General features: G+C 42.0%; 1 protein-coding gene and 1 long non-coding RNA gene across 4 annotated transcripts in view; one reads left to right on the forward strand and one right to left on the reverse strand.

The window, feature by feature from the left end:
• Window positions 1-14,162, reverse strand: part of COG5 (component of oligomeric golgi complex 5) — a 170,264-nt gene that overhangs the window by 14,716 nt on the left and 141,386 nt on the right. For all 3 annotated transcript variants that reach the window (XM_083575078.1, XM_083575079.1, XM_083575077.1), the window contains exons 15-21: window positions 12,337-12,447; window positions 10,794-10,856; window positions 9,685-9,788; window positions 7,122-7,359; window positions 4,338-4,414; window positions 3,391-3,517; window positions 2,720-2,799 (exon numbers count right to left, since the gene is read on the reverse strand). In XM_083575078.1, the coding sequence (XP_083431204.1) occupies window positions 2,720-2,799; window positions 3,391-3,517; window positions 4,338-4,414; window positions 7,122-7,359; window positions 9,685-9,788; window positions 10,794-10,856; window positions 12,337-12,447 (800 nt within the window). The remainder of the gene's footprint in view (window positions 1-2,719; window positions 2,800-3,390; window positions 3,518-4,337; window positions 4,415-7,121; window positions 7,360-9,684; window positions 9,789-10,793; window positions 10,857-12,336; window positions 12,448-14,162) is intronic.
• LOC310744296 overlaps window positions 9,578-14,162 on the forward strand; it is a 31,856-nt gene continuing 27,271 nt past the window's right edge. The window contains exons 1-2 of the long non-coding RNA XR_014539506.1: window positions 9,578-9,603; window positions 10,423-10,535. This is a non-coding gene — a long non-coding RNA (uncharacterized lncRNA). The remainder of the gene's footprint in view (window positions 9,604-10,422; window positions 10,536-14,162) is intronic.

Here is a 14,162-nt window from a genome sequence, read left to right on the forward strand (position 1 = left end):
CCCTCCGCAGGGCGGGGAGAAGCCAGGAGGAGGGAGGGAGGAGGCACCGCCACGATATGTGGGGGGGGGGGGGGAATGGTGCCTGGAAAAAATTGCAAAAAAATTGGCACAGCCCGATTCCAGGACCTTCCGTGGACTGGATCCAGAGGGCAATTGGGCCTGATCCAGCCCGTGGGCCTTAGTTTGCTGACCCATGAGTTAGACCAACCAATACCTCCAAAATGGTGTCTCAGGTACAGCCAATCTGGGTTTCCTTAGGTTGGAATTTAATGTCTCCCTTAGCTAGTCTGCATTGCTGTGTAACGCAGTCAAGGGTGCCAGAATGACATAACATCTCTTGAGGACAAGCAGCTCCTCACATTTCCAATAGCATGTTTTTACCATGTAGGCAGCTACGAGAAGGAATGGTGTAAAGGCTTATTCTGACACACGAACAAGGTGAGGTCTGAATCTATATTTACTTCTTCTGCAACCACAATCACTATAACCACAAAGCTGGCATGCCAAAACTCCCTCACCCTGAACATCCTCACCAGAGAGTTTCCTTCCCAACATCCCCTCCAACAAAGGGGTGGCAGAGCTCACTGGAGCGAGATGCCACCTGTATGTAAGGTTTAGTATAGCCTCAAGGGGCAGCTTGCTCCACACTGCTTTCCACACTCCCTTTCTTTGACCAACAGCAACTAAATGGAGAACCACACACATTCAAAAATGGTCAATATTCCACTACTTGTTCCTCTCTGTTTCTACCAAGTAACTGTTTAGCTCATCTGAAGAGTTTGCTAGCTGGTGGTCCTGTTTAGTAGGACACAGCTAACTAGATGGCTCAATCGCCACAAGGAAATGAAAAATGCATATCATACTTGGGCACGCAGGAATAACAGCAAAGCTTCTTGGGCACTTGAGAATGTAACAAAACGTATCAGACAAACACTCTGGTGTGGTATCCATTGGCTGCCTGAAAATCTAAAATCAAGCTAGCTGTGGGGAGGGAGGAGGTAACAATGAGCAATCCTTCAGAGGTGTAAAGTAATTCCTGCCCTGGACAGGTACTTGGAAATGCTTTTGAGCCTCTACCAGAGACTTGAATAAGAATATTAATATTTCCTGCGTATATATACAGTGGTACCTATAGTTACGAACTTACCATATTTTTCGCTCCATAAGACGCACTTTTTTCCTCCTAAAAAGTAAGGGGAAATGCCTGTGCGTCTTATGGAGCGAATGCAGTGGACGGCAGAGGGATCCCTCGGCTGCTGCTGCAGTCACAAGCTGAGGGATGCCTCCACAGCCAGAGCCATGGCTCCCGTCCATCACTCGCTGTGAAGCAAGCAGAGCAAGAGCCGCTGACATGCTCTGCGCAGCTCTCACTTTTCTTGCTTTAAAGCAAGAGCCGTAGAGGCTCTTTGCTGGCTTTATAGCGAGGCTCCCGTCCGTCCCTCCTCCCGCCTTGCTGTAAATCCAGCAGAGCACGTGTCCCAGTGTCTCCTCCTCCTCTTTTACAGCGAGGCGGGAGGAGAGATGGGCAAGCAAAGTGAGAGCTGTGCAAAGTGGGACAGAAGCTTTGCTTGCTTTAAAGCAAGGAAAGCGAGAGCCGCTTGCACGCTCTGCGCAGAATATATTTTTTCTTGTTTTCCTCCTCTAAAAACTAGGTGCGTCTTATGCTCAGTTAAGTCTTATGGAGTGAAAATTTTGGTAATTCGTTCCAGAGGTCCATTCCTGAAACTGTTCTTAACTAGAGGCGTGCTTTCACTAATGGGGCCTCTTGCTGCCGCTGCGCTGCCAGCACACGATTTCCGTTCACATCCTGGGGCAAAGTTCTCAACGTGAGGTAACTCTTCCAGGTTAGCGGAGTTTGTAACCTGAGGTACCACTGTACTCCTCTTTTTCCTAAGTGTTTGCATCCTGTGAAATAAGCATTCAAGTATGATTCAGGAGGAGTCATCACTGCCCTTATTCTTAATTTTAGCTGCTACCTTAGTAAAACAAACTACTGCTTGGAACTATATGGTTTCTTTCATTTGTTTAATTGTGCGTGCATGTGCATCTATACCTATTCAGAGATGTGTGTGTGTTGCAGTCTTTAAATTAATATATAAAGCCATTTCAAGAGTGCTTAATTTTGTTCCGTATACCTTGCTCACCAAGCTCCTTCTCTTCCCTTTTTAGTTTTCTAAACACTCTAGCGAAACAAACAACTTGATCCCAAACATACTTAACTTGGAAAGCAGTCCTGCTGATTTAAGTAGAGTTTCTGCTGCAATTCTTAGGATTACAGCCCAGGAGGCACTGTATCATTCAAAACATATCATAGAGCCAGTACTGCACAGAGATACAAGTAGTTGAATCCCCAAACAGCTATAAAATAAGTAAGATGACATCTTTATTAGATGAATTTCTCCTGCAGTAGGAAATAAGAGTGGCTCCCAAAAGAGAATTCTGTGTAATTTGGAATCTGGCTTGCTTCTGCACCAAAGAAGTTCTAATAAAAGACTACCTTGCTGGTCTGGAGTTAATCCCTGAAACCAATGCAGCTATAAATGTCTTGAAGAAGCCCTAATAGAAGTTGTTGCTTAGAATACACCAAAGCACTCCCACACATGGTTAGACAGGGACAGTGGGATGCACAAACAGTCAATAGCAGGGAAGAAAGAAAAGTTTCCAAGTTGCAATACTGCAGTATTTTGAAACTTAATTGAAAAAAAAAAAAGTGTTTTACCGTATCAAAATGAGTCTGTCCTTCTCAGATGGATGGTCATCAAGCCACCGGGAATAACGTGCAATGGTCCACTCTGCTCTCTTTCACAGGAAATAAATAAATACCAAAATATATTATTTCTAGACATTTTCACATACTGGGCAAAAGTTAATGGCAACAGCCTTTCACGGACTGGTACAGTACAGTAATCAGTAGCAATTCATAGATTGTTTAGCACTCAACCACGTAGGACTGTAAAAAAACAGTTGCTTCTCCACAGCACTTTGGCTTGGGCAACTGTTCTGGAAACGTGTAAAAGAATAGCTCAGAACAAATTAAATGGCCGCTAAATTAGTCTCAACTACGGATTAAACAAGAGAAGAGGAAGCTGTGGCTCTACATGTTGATAGACTAGAGTCCTCATCATCCCTGACATTGGCCAGGCTGGCTGGGGCCGAAGGATCACAGTATCATCTCTGATGATTTCCTCTGTTGAATTGCGAAAGCATTCTATTGCCAGAAGTTAACCAGGATGGAAAACGCCTGTGGCCTGCCGTGATCTCATAAAACAAACCCCACAAGCTGCAACTTGAGCATAGCTACGAAACAGCATTGGCGACAGCAATTTGAGAGAAACGGTTTTGTGCCACTGGTGGAGTCTATGGTGAGAAAAGGCTGCGTAAAGTAATTACCTGGAACGGGGATTTTAATTCAGGGGGTGCTCTTGTAAATAAGAACTGAATAACGGTACTGAATGGAATGATATCTCCCACGGCCGGGCTATTGACGATATGCTCACTAGTCTGGAACAGCATTGGTCTGCAGGGGATAAAGCAGAAGTTAAGATGATACAGTTAAAAGAAGATTATGCTTTCCTATAATTTACTAGGAAAATGCCTCTTGTGGTGGATTCAATTCCACATTGCAACAGGTACTTCACCTTTTCTCATAGGATTGAATGATGGCCGTTCATTTGCATGGGAAAATGCAGAGACACAAACAAGGTTGGAATGGGAGTTGAACCTGCAGTTGCCTCTTCGAGTCTCCCATTTCCTGGCAAATGTTTTGCCTCCACCCATAACAGTGTTGCCTATTGCAGCTGATTTTGCCCCCCCCCCAAAAAAAGGGCCCACAAGTATCTGCCCACAAAGGGACAGAACCCAAGGAAAGCTTCGTTTTATCCATGCCACTCTAATAACACACACACAGCACCTTAAAAACAAAAGTGTTCCTTCCCATGCAGCAGTTCTTTTCCGCTTTGCTTCATCGTCATTATGGAATTTGGTAAGCGATTGTTTGTAGTAACAGCAGCTTATTATTTAATTAAACAAAAACACTGCATCTCAAATCCTCTAATATCAGGGTAGGGGGCTGAGTGTAACTGCAGCTCATCAGCATAAGAACTGAGATCCACAACAAAAAGCAAAAAGGTGCAATTTAGCTGACATTTGCATGACAAAATTCTCCCAAGTTATAGTTACACTCTGAATAAAATGTTCAAGGAAAAAGCACTAATTTGTTGGTAATTTTCACATGGTGCTGCCAGAAGGTTTTAATTAAAAACCCAAATAAATTGGCAACAATTTAAATTCTTCATTACCTGGTGCCAGCTGCGAAAAATATTTTGAAGGCAATATACCTGAATGATCTTAGGAGTCTGTAGGATATTCCCAGATCAGAGAGCCGTCTGCAGAGGGGAGCGACTGCTAACTCCATCTGTCAGAGAAAACGAATTGCACTTCAGTCAGATATTCAAAGCCCTGGGCCAAACCAGGCAGTCAGGAATTAGGGAAGGAAGATTTTCAGCCAGCAGATTTCATGAACTAGAACCAGTTTTTACCAGCAGAATTTCTGGCAACAATTGGGCAACAACCTACAACCATGGGCATGCAATCAGATGGAAAGGACCCGTTCCAATTATGGGATGAAGCCATGGAATTGGAAAACCAATGTCACTGCTGCTACCATGTAAACAGAACCACCGTCAGCTATTTTAGGACCACCAGGAATGAATCTCGTTTTACTGCCAAATTAAGAATATACCAAGAAAGAAAAGTCCACAGCTTATTCATTTATGCCAGATGAAATAATAACAGTAATATAAACAACCAGCATCTCCTCTGCATACACAAGAGTTTTTTCACTGGCTTTCGGAAAGAAGAGTATATCTGTACAACCAACCCCTTTGGTTTATCTGTAATTGTCCAAAAGAACAATATAATTTCTTACAGTCCCTAGGTTAAACATTTGTGCTTTGGCAAATGAAGAGTGGATCTTTTTATTCTAACTAATGGAGATGTGATTACTATTTTTGCTTGTTAACACGTGTCCATTTTTCCCTCTACACTAAGCTCACAACTCTTGTCTTAAAAGAGTATTTTTGTGTGTGCCAGATACTGAAAAAATCTTGTGGGGTTTCCTTCCTCGGTTTTGACTTCATCATGTTCACATTTCAGTCTCTTAATCATACAGAGCTGCACAGCTTTTAAAGTGCAAAATATGACTCGCAACCCAAAATACTCCAAATTACTGTAACCTTAGCGCACTTGGCTTTCTTATACAGCAACAAAGCTCTTCATAATGAGGAGGTCAGAATGTACAACAATCCCCAGATGATGTCTCATGATATGTATAAATGTCAAGGAAATGTCATTTCAGGGTACCTTACTGACCCCAGCAAATTCTTTCCAGGCCAGATGGAATTGTGAAAATTGAGCCAGGCATTCAGCACAAGCCATCCCCACCCCCTTTTACCCATATCTTTCAAGTTCGTATCTTTACAGACATCAATGTTTTGACTGCTAGATATAAAAGCAGTCAAATTCCCCAGTGATTAGGGTGCCCTGGATGTAACTTTAAACATTTTTGGATATACATCCTGTCCACCATTTCTAAGGTGAGACTTACAAATATCTCCCTTTCACACTTTTCTTATTTAAGTTCAGTGTTACTTACAGTCTGTAGACCTTCAAATTCCAGACACAAATATTTGGAAAAAGAAACTTAAAAACAGAAGGAAGTTCATAACAAGCTGATCTTACAACCCACACTTAGCATGTTTTGTGCATTTTTCAGTGTTGGCGCCCTGTTTCCTTTACGTCATCCCAGCAAGGGATGCCTGGCACCAAAGTGATTTAGTACATATATATCCTGCCTTTCTTCCATGGTGGAACTTGGGCTAGTGAACATGAGGCTCCTATCGTTGCACAGAGTAGACTTCCTTAGCCTCAGAGAAGTAGCTGCATTATGTATCCTCAGAACAGACACAACTTTATCTTTTTTAGAACCAAAATACCTATTAATTTGTTCAGGCGTTTCAATATGACACCTCTGTGTGCGTGTATGTATTTTCTTATTAACTATTGGTTTTCCGTGGTTTGTTATCTTGGTCACTAATGTTTTGGTGGTTTATTATTTTCAGTATGGCTGACTGAATGCTCTTAAGTATTAATCTCTCTGAGAATCCCAAGTGGAATACAAATGTATGCATACATAAAATGTAAAAAAGTACTGGAAGTAACATTGTTATCTGGCCCTACATTTTAAGTCTCCTGTTTCAAGGACAAATGTAAAACAGAATGTACATACATGACTATGTTGTGTATCAAAATCAGCTTACTTTAGGAATTTCAGTATCTCTCACGAATGAGTTGCCCAGGGTCAAAGAAGACATGGCTTTGGTCATGTTTTTGGTTATTTTTAAGGATGCCCAAATACTAAGTCCCAGCTACCTTTCTTGAAACTGGCATGAAATGGGAGGGCTATTGAGAAATAGAAGGAATAAACCAAAACAAAGCAAGAAAAATTGCAAGAAGGAGATGGGCAGGGGGAGAATTAGAAACTAGAGATTCACAGGTTTACTTAAAACTTCCCTCCCAAAGAACAAGAGCACAGAGATTGCTAGCGAGCAAACATAATAAATATGTTTTTGGAAAGATAATGGAAAGACTCGTTTTATGGTTACAACCCGGGTTTTTTCTTCAGGCAGAACTCAGTTCCAGCACCTACAAATGCCATTTTTAATCTTTCTATGCAAGAAACCTGCCACCATTTTTTATTTTTATTTTAGAATCTGGCTCTCAGTTGTACACAGTCCCTCTAAACTATGTAACTGCCATAATGCAGACTAAGGTTTCTTTTCAGCAGTACACTGCCACAGCCTCAAGGTTTCTGTTCTCAAACTCCAATTTTGGCAGCTGGAAAACATCCAGCCAAATCTAACTAATCCTAATTTATCACAGTCATTATAATCGGACTGTGTTTTTCATGTACGCAGAATATAAATATTTTTAGATGGAGAAGAGCTTATGGAACAGTGAAGCAGCATGTGTTTGTATGTCTCGGGGCATAGCATTTTTAATTCAATGTGTAGTTCGGTGTATATTAGGAAATAAAATCAACACTCTCCCTTTCATCTGTCTACCTGTGCAAAATCAGCAGCAAGCCGCATTTTTCCGCCTTCGCCGAGAGACCTTAGTAGGCTGGCATTGCGAATGAAAAGCTCAATTGCTCTCTGGGCAATGGCCTCTGTGCTCTCATAGACAAAGTCGTAGCATTCAAAGTGTCTGAAGTAGTCATTCATGACTCTCGCGATGAAGCCCTGCAGTTCTTTCATGTACAGAGAACAAGGGACATCGGGCTTTTCTGAAGTGGGCAACGACCTATCAAAAGAAACAAAGCGGATAACGAATGTTAATTCCATGTTTGTATCAACTTTAACCACGTCATTGCGCTGCTTCACCTTTGTCCGGTGAAGGACAACTACAATGGCTGCATGCATCACACCATCATATTTGTACAGGAATAAGCTGTGTCTGAAACACCTTTTCCTCACGTTAACTGCAGTTTTGCAAGGAAAATGTGAACCGTTCTAGTGGTATTTTCTCCTCCTCTTCCCCCCCCTCCAAGTCTGGAGCATTCATCAGCCGGAAGCTGAAAAGCTCTAAATTTAAATAGCACAGCTGTTGGTATAATTCTCTAATAATAGACCACATCATACATATTGTGGTGTTAAAAGTCCAGCCTGCCTCAAAACCCTCACTAAGTCTGCTCTTGACTTAAATTGCTCAGAGATTATATGCACAGATGCCTCCAATCTGGGCAGAACCAGTCCAGGATACAAGGTGTAGCAGTAACAAGGCAACAGCAAGGACCAGACTTCAAGCATCCATATCTCAGAGGATTTAGTCAGTAAAGTGAGTCAACAGGTCACATTAGAAGTCTTCTGGTCCAAGCAATTGACCTTCCCCCCAATTCTGTTCAAAGTGACCCCACTTTAGAAAGGGATGAGGGCCTACATAAGTTCCAGTCATAAACCAAAAATGTTTTTCAGAAGTCCATGTTCTCTCCACTGGATTCCTTCATAGAAGAGGATAAGCAATTACAGTCGTACCTTGGAAGTCAAACGGAATTCGTTCCGGAAGTCCGTTCGACTTCCAAAACGTTTGGGAACCAAAGCGTGGCTTCTGATTGGCCGCAGGAAGCTCCTGCAGCCAATCGGAAGCTGTGGAAGCCCCATCAGGTTCCAAAGAACGTTCGCAAACTGGAACACTCACTTCTGAGTTTGCGGCATTTGGGAGCCAAAATGTCCGAATACCAAGGCATTCAGGATCCAAGGTACGACTGCACAGCTGAAGCAGAATGGAGCTGGGACAGAAAACTTCACAAACCTCTCTCAAAACTAGCATTCATTGTACTTCTGAGTACTTCTCCATACAAACCCACCAAGGCAAGATGAAGGGCAAAGCTGCTAACTTTTTTTGGGGGGGGGAACGGGCTAAGAACTCAAGGATGGAAGCCTGAATAAGACTGCTTGGCTCATTCAACAGAAGACTTAAATGCCTGCAGTGGAGTTCTCTTACGCCAACTCAACTATTAACCTGAGCAAAGTGATGTTCGCCTCTTAATCCAGAGATGGATTAAGACCTTTAGAGGTCCTTAGCACTTAAAAATTTTTGGTGCCCCATATATATCTAGCTCAAAATGTAAACAATAATAAACCATAAAATGAAATTTTATTTCTCGAAATGAAATGAAACCTACAGGAAGATGGAAAATGTTGATTTCTGTATACTTCCACTTAATTTATATTTGAAAAATGTTCTCCTATTTTCCCTAACTAAAAAGTCTTTGATCAGATCCTCAAAACAAATCTTATGCAGCATATCTGCTTCTATAATTAGTAGAGATAGGGTGTCCAGCCTGGCTAGTTGCATAGTTGTTCTGTTGGGATTTTTTAATATACTTCAAGTCAGAAAATGAACGCTCAGCTAAGCAATTTGTGACCATTAATGATAAAATGCTAAAACCATTAATGCTAAAATTAATTCTAAAAGTCTGGCAATAGACATTTTCTGTGCTGTCCCCCTTCCCCTGATGCCTTAAGCACGTGCTTATTTTACTTAACAGTTAATCCAGTCCTGTACACCTTCAGAGAAGGCCCAGGTTTCCCCAACACGCCCAAATATATGTGATATGAAAAGAAATGTAAGTGGAATCCCTGCTCCCTATCAAACTCGGGAACTCCTTACCAGCTGAGAATCATGCTAATATAGAAGAAAAAACCTTTCAGGCTTGAAAGACCCCAGTGAAGGGAGAGACAACTGAAAACCTGCTTCTATGTAAATAGAGATCAACCAGCATTTATTTCTTAGAAATAATTTTGTGCATCCAGTCAATTCTCACACTCTACTGTAACTAAAAACTAAAATGTTAAAAACTAAATAATAAAACAGTGGCTTTTAAAAAAAAACCCTCACTGGAAAATCCTCTTCTCACATTTCATTTTAAAAAGTGTGTCCATATTTACTTTCCAGGCAGACAAATGATTTCGGCAGCCCGAAGTCCTGCTCCCTCTCCCACTAACAGCACAGGCTGGCTGCTGAGGCAAGCACTTTTGCCGCAAGGTAATAAATCTCTGGGGTTTTCGATATGGTGCACGTATCGTCCACATGTCTAAAACAACACTGAGGTAGTGACTCCATTACCCAGAAAAGTCCTCCTGATGCATAGTGATGATAATAGCCTCTATCGAGTCTCCAACTGAGTTCAGCAAAGGTTGCACAGCATTTCCCATCAAATCATAGACTGTCTACAAGAAGGATAACCAAGGAGGAAAAAGAATGAGTAAAAAAACCATACAAGACATCAATATGCTGTCCATGAATACCAAGAGATAAATAAATTACAAAAACTTTGTCAAGTTAATTCTGAACAGTGCTGTTTTGTGCCACGACATCGTTTGTGTATTTATATAGATATATCTATATAGATGTGTTGTGCGATATATTTTGAACCTATATATACACATGAAAAGTTAAACGTATTGTGCAACTTAACTCAAAATCTTCCCAACTCCTTATGTGGAGCAGTGGCTGAACAAGGGCCAACAATAAAAGAGGCACTTATAACAGGACAAATTCTTCAGGCAAGTATAACATGATGTGACAACCGTTTCAAGAGCTTTCTACAAACTGAAGTTTCTGACCAGTATCTGACCAGTTCCACCATTCAAATATGTACGCTTCCTCTTGTGGTAGTTTTTAAATTATGCTGACAGTATCGTTTGAAACTAGGGGCTTTTCCTGGAAAGAAGGGCAGGCCAATATATTCCACTATTATCTTAATATGTAATTAAAGATCAACATAATGAGCTCTAGGCCCCGTCCTTCAAAGGAGGCGGTGAATGTTTTTCTTTCAACCTACATTCACACATTGAAAAGCAGCGGATTGGGAAGACTATGGGTGAAAGCGAATGGAAAGCTGTCTCCAGGGAGAAGTTAAACGTGAAAAATGGAAGCACCAGGAAAGAGGAATCATCACTTTTAATGGTGAAAAGGTAGGCAGTTTTCCTCTGCCTTGCTATCATTCAAGTGCTGCCTAAGAGCCTCTGCTAAACGCTGAGCACTTAGCTAATTCATCCTTACCTAACACAGACAGCAAATTATCTCAAGAACAAACATGAATAGATAGGTTTTCCTGCAGGACAACACCACAAATGTTGCAAGCAAATGAATGTGGCTTAGTTTAAAATAGGGGGGGGGACACAGCAGGTTTCAAATCTATGTAATATTCGTGACTTTTAATATTCACCTACCTTCAAGGCTGTGCTAATAGTTTCCTCTGAAGAGGCTGGAAATGCACTTTGGCAGGATATTACCTAAAAAGAGATGCAGAGATGCTCAATCATATACTGAGACCCCGGTGAAGCCAATGCTGTTACTGCAGCTCATCCTTGGGCCCCTCCTTGGCCAGGCTCTGGGTACCAGCAAATGTTGGTCTCAGGCCTCCTGCCTCTAGATCAGGGATCAAGCGTCAGAGCGTGTGAAATAAATATCCTGTTTATTTGATTATGGATCTCCAGAGGCTAAGCCAGCAAGCAGGAATCTCCCATCACAATGGGACCCTGCAATCTCTGTCGTCTCTGGCAACCATGAAAGCCACACACTGACTTATGCATGGATAACTAACTGCATGATATACATAAAATGCCACAAAATGTCGCTAATCACACCGTTCCTCTTGGACCTCCATGATTTTTAAATACAGAACTGAAAAAAATTCACCTCCTAAATGCTTCCATATCTTTCCTCCCGCCTGACAGCATTTTTAAAAAAGCTATGGAGCCAACATCTTGTGACACAAAAACCCATCTGTTCCTCCATAACTATTTCTAACTTGTTCAGCGTTCACATTCAAGTAAGGTCCTAGCAATTTCTTTTCTTTTCCAAATTTCACTCCAAGATTTGTGTGTGTGTGTGTGTGTGTATAACACTAACACAAGCATTCCAAAGTGGGTAACACGAAACTCATGAGAATGATTTACACTCTGCAATGTGATATAGAAATCAGTGATTTTAAAATATTTGTTTTTGTTTCTTATGGTTTTAAGATATGGCTTCTAATGTAAACACTAATCTAAATGCTATGGCTGACATCTGAAAAGAAATCCAGCTAGTTCTGTGCATTCGAGGGGGGCTTTGAGTTCGTACTTTTCAAAACCGTGCAGCAATTCCATACGACAACTTTTCCCAACCCAGTGTCATCCAGATGTTGTAGACTACATCTCCCATCATCCTTGATCGTGGCGAGACTGCCTAGGACCACAACAGCTGGAACACATCAGGTTGGGCCAAGGTGCCATAGGGCGGCCAAAGCAGTCTCAAAACGGAGGGGACTCTCCAATGAAATTTGTGACATGGCATGGGGGACTATTGTTTAAAGGAGCTTTGGAATCCAAAATACCACGGCTTGGATCCAAGCTCGTATCACTTCTCATACAAAGCCCAAAGGGGTTCTTTTGTAATGTTCTGCAACAGTTCATAATTTAGGCAAGTGAATTCAAGGATATATACAGTATTATCCTGAACTCCATTACAGTCTCCTAAATTAACAGAAAACTTGAAAGACAGCATCTTTAGGAGTAAAGCACTAATAAGCAAAGAAACACTGAAGAAGGCAGGCATATCAAAACTATGAGAGAAAGATTGGTGGGTGGGAAACTGGGTTCTAGCCCTTTATTCACAGAGACCATTTCAGAAGTGTTTACAACATTCTCTCCAATTCAATTCAGGATTTGTGGTGAAGAATTAAAACCACAACTTAACAATGATTATGTTTAAAGTATCCATGCCACTTACTTTAAGAACCGACTGGTGTAACCTGTACAATGAATTCACTACAGCCACGTTCCTCCTTTGACCTTCTGTTAACGGCCCAATCACCTGGCTGGCTTCTCCTTGCGTCGACAGCTGCAAGTAAAGCATACAAGTCATGCAAACTATTTCCTTTTAAGTACACTAATCCAAAGAAATACAATTCTTCCCCTTAAAATGGAATGGGAAAATCAGGTTGCATTTAAAGGTAAAGGTACCCCTGCCCGTACGGGCCAGTCGTGTCCGACTCTAGGGTTGTGCGCCCATCTCACTTAAGAGGCCTGGGGCCAGCGCTGTCCGGAGACACTTCCGGGTCACGTGGCCAGCGTGACGAAGCTGCTCTGGCGAGCCAGCACCAGCGCAGCACACGGAAACGCTGTTTACCTTCCCGCTATAAAGCGGTACCTATTTATCTACTTGCACTTAAGGGTGCTTTTGAACTGCTAGGTGGGCAGGAGCAGGGACCGTGCAACAGGAGCTCACCCCGCTGCGGGGATTCGAACCGCCGACCATACGATCAGCAAGTCCTAGGCACTGAGGTTTTACCCACAGCGCCACCCGCGTCCCTTCAGGTTGCATTTAACACCACCTTAATTCCCAGCACAGAAAAAGTTGTCGGAATCTCTGCTGGACCGACCTCTTCTGACATGATTAACGACCTGAGCCTTTGATAAGGCTCCAAGAACGTTCCCATTACGCAGAGTATCCAGCACAGGGAAGAGACGAGAAGTTTGAGCTACATGCTAAGACTTTTATTGCTAACTACACAGACAGAAAAGAAATATACACACTCTCTCTGTGAAAGCAGAGAGCAACTGGAAAACAAAGGAACAGGAAACCAGTAACGTCACATCCGTCTCCTGTCTTCCGTGAGACTTCCAACAGTATGGAATCTCTGGAATGCAAAACAGAGTCTTGTGACTCCAAGGACTGCACAGTGGCAACACACAGAAACCAACATCCTCCCCCTTTCTGTGAACATCACTGGGCAGTGTGTCAATACAATCTCAATACAAACCCAACAAAAGTGTCCTGAAACTGTTTGGTTTTTTTACTTCTATGGAAAATAACTTCCTGAATTTCAACCTTTAGGGTTGCTTCTTGCCGCACATTTTCTTAACATGGGATTATTCTCACGAGCTGTACAGGCGCATGAAATTATTATCTAAACAATGAAAGCAAGTGACAGGTTCTCCCAGCAGATTCAGGACCTGCGGCACTTTGAAAGCCTCACAGGGACACAACCAAGAGCAGAAGGACTTTATTTTTCCGATGTTACACAGGAACAGGAAGAATGCAGAACGACGCCACACTTCAGGCAGAACCATCTCTGCATAATATTGCCAGCAGGAAGAAAAATAGCATCTACAATCTATCAAGGGTGTGAGGCCACCCAATTATATATGCCACAGGGAACTTACCCAGTCAACCAGGAAACGTTAAGTTGAGAAACAGCCAGGCTGGTACAATTAAAAAGTAGACTCAAGCATTCCCCACCATGGGCGACAGATACACTCATTGTCCCAACCTCCTAATAGGTCACCAGTAAAAAACAACAACCTAGCAACATTGAAACATCAGGGGAAATCCTGAATTAAGGTTTAGCAAATAAAAGCATTATTTAATATTATTTCACAGCAATTTTTCAGTTGTCAAATAATGTTCCGAAACAAAAATGTACCTGCGGTGAATAAAAATATTGCTCTCTCAATACTGCAACCCCCATGTCTCATTTCCAAAATGGCTGTCAGGGGCTTACTAACACCAACCCGTTCCTTCAGGTGGGAATTAAATTCTGACAGAAAGTATCC

The sequence above is a fragment of the Podarcis filfolensis genome (genome assembly GCF_964270895.1).
Source record: "Podarcis filfolensis genome assembly, chromosome: 10".
Classification (NCBI taxonomy): Eukaryota; Metazoa; Chordata; class Lepidosauria; order Squamata; family Lacertidae; genus Podarcis; species Podarcis filfolensis.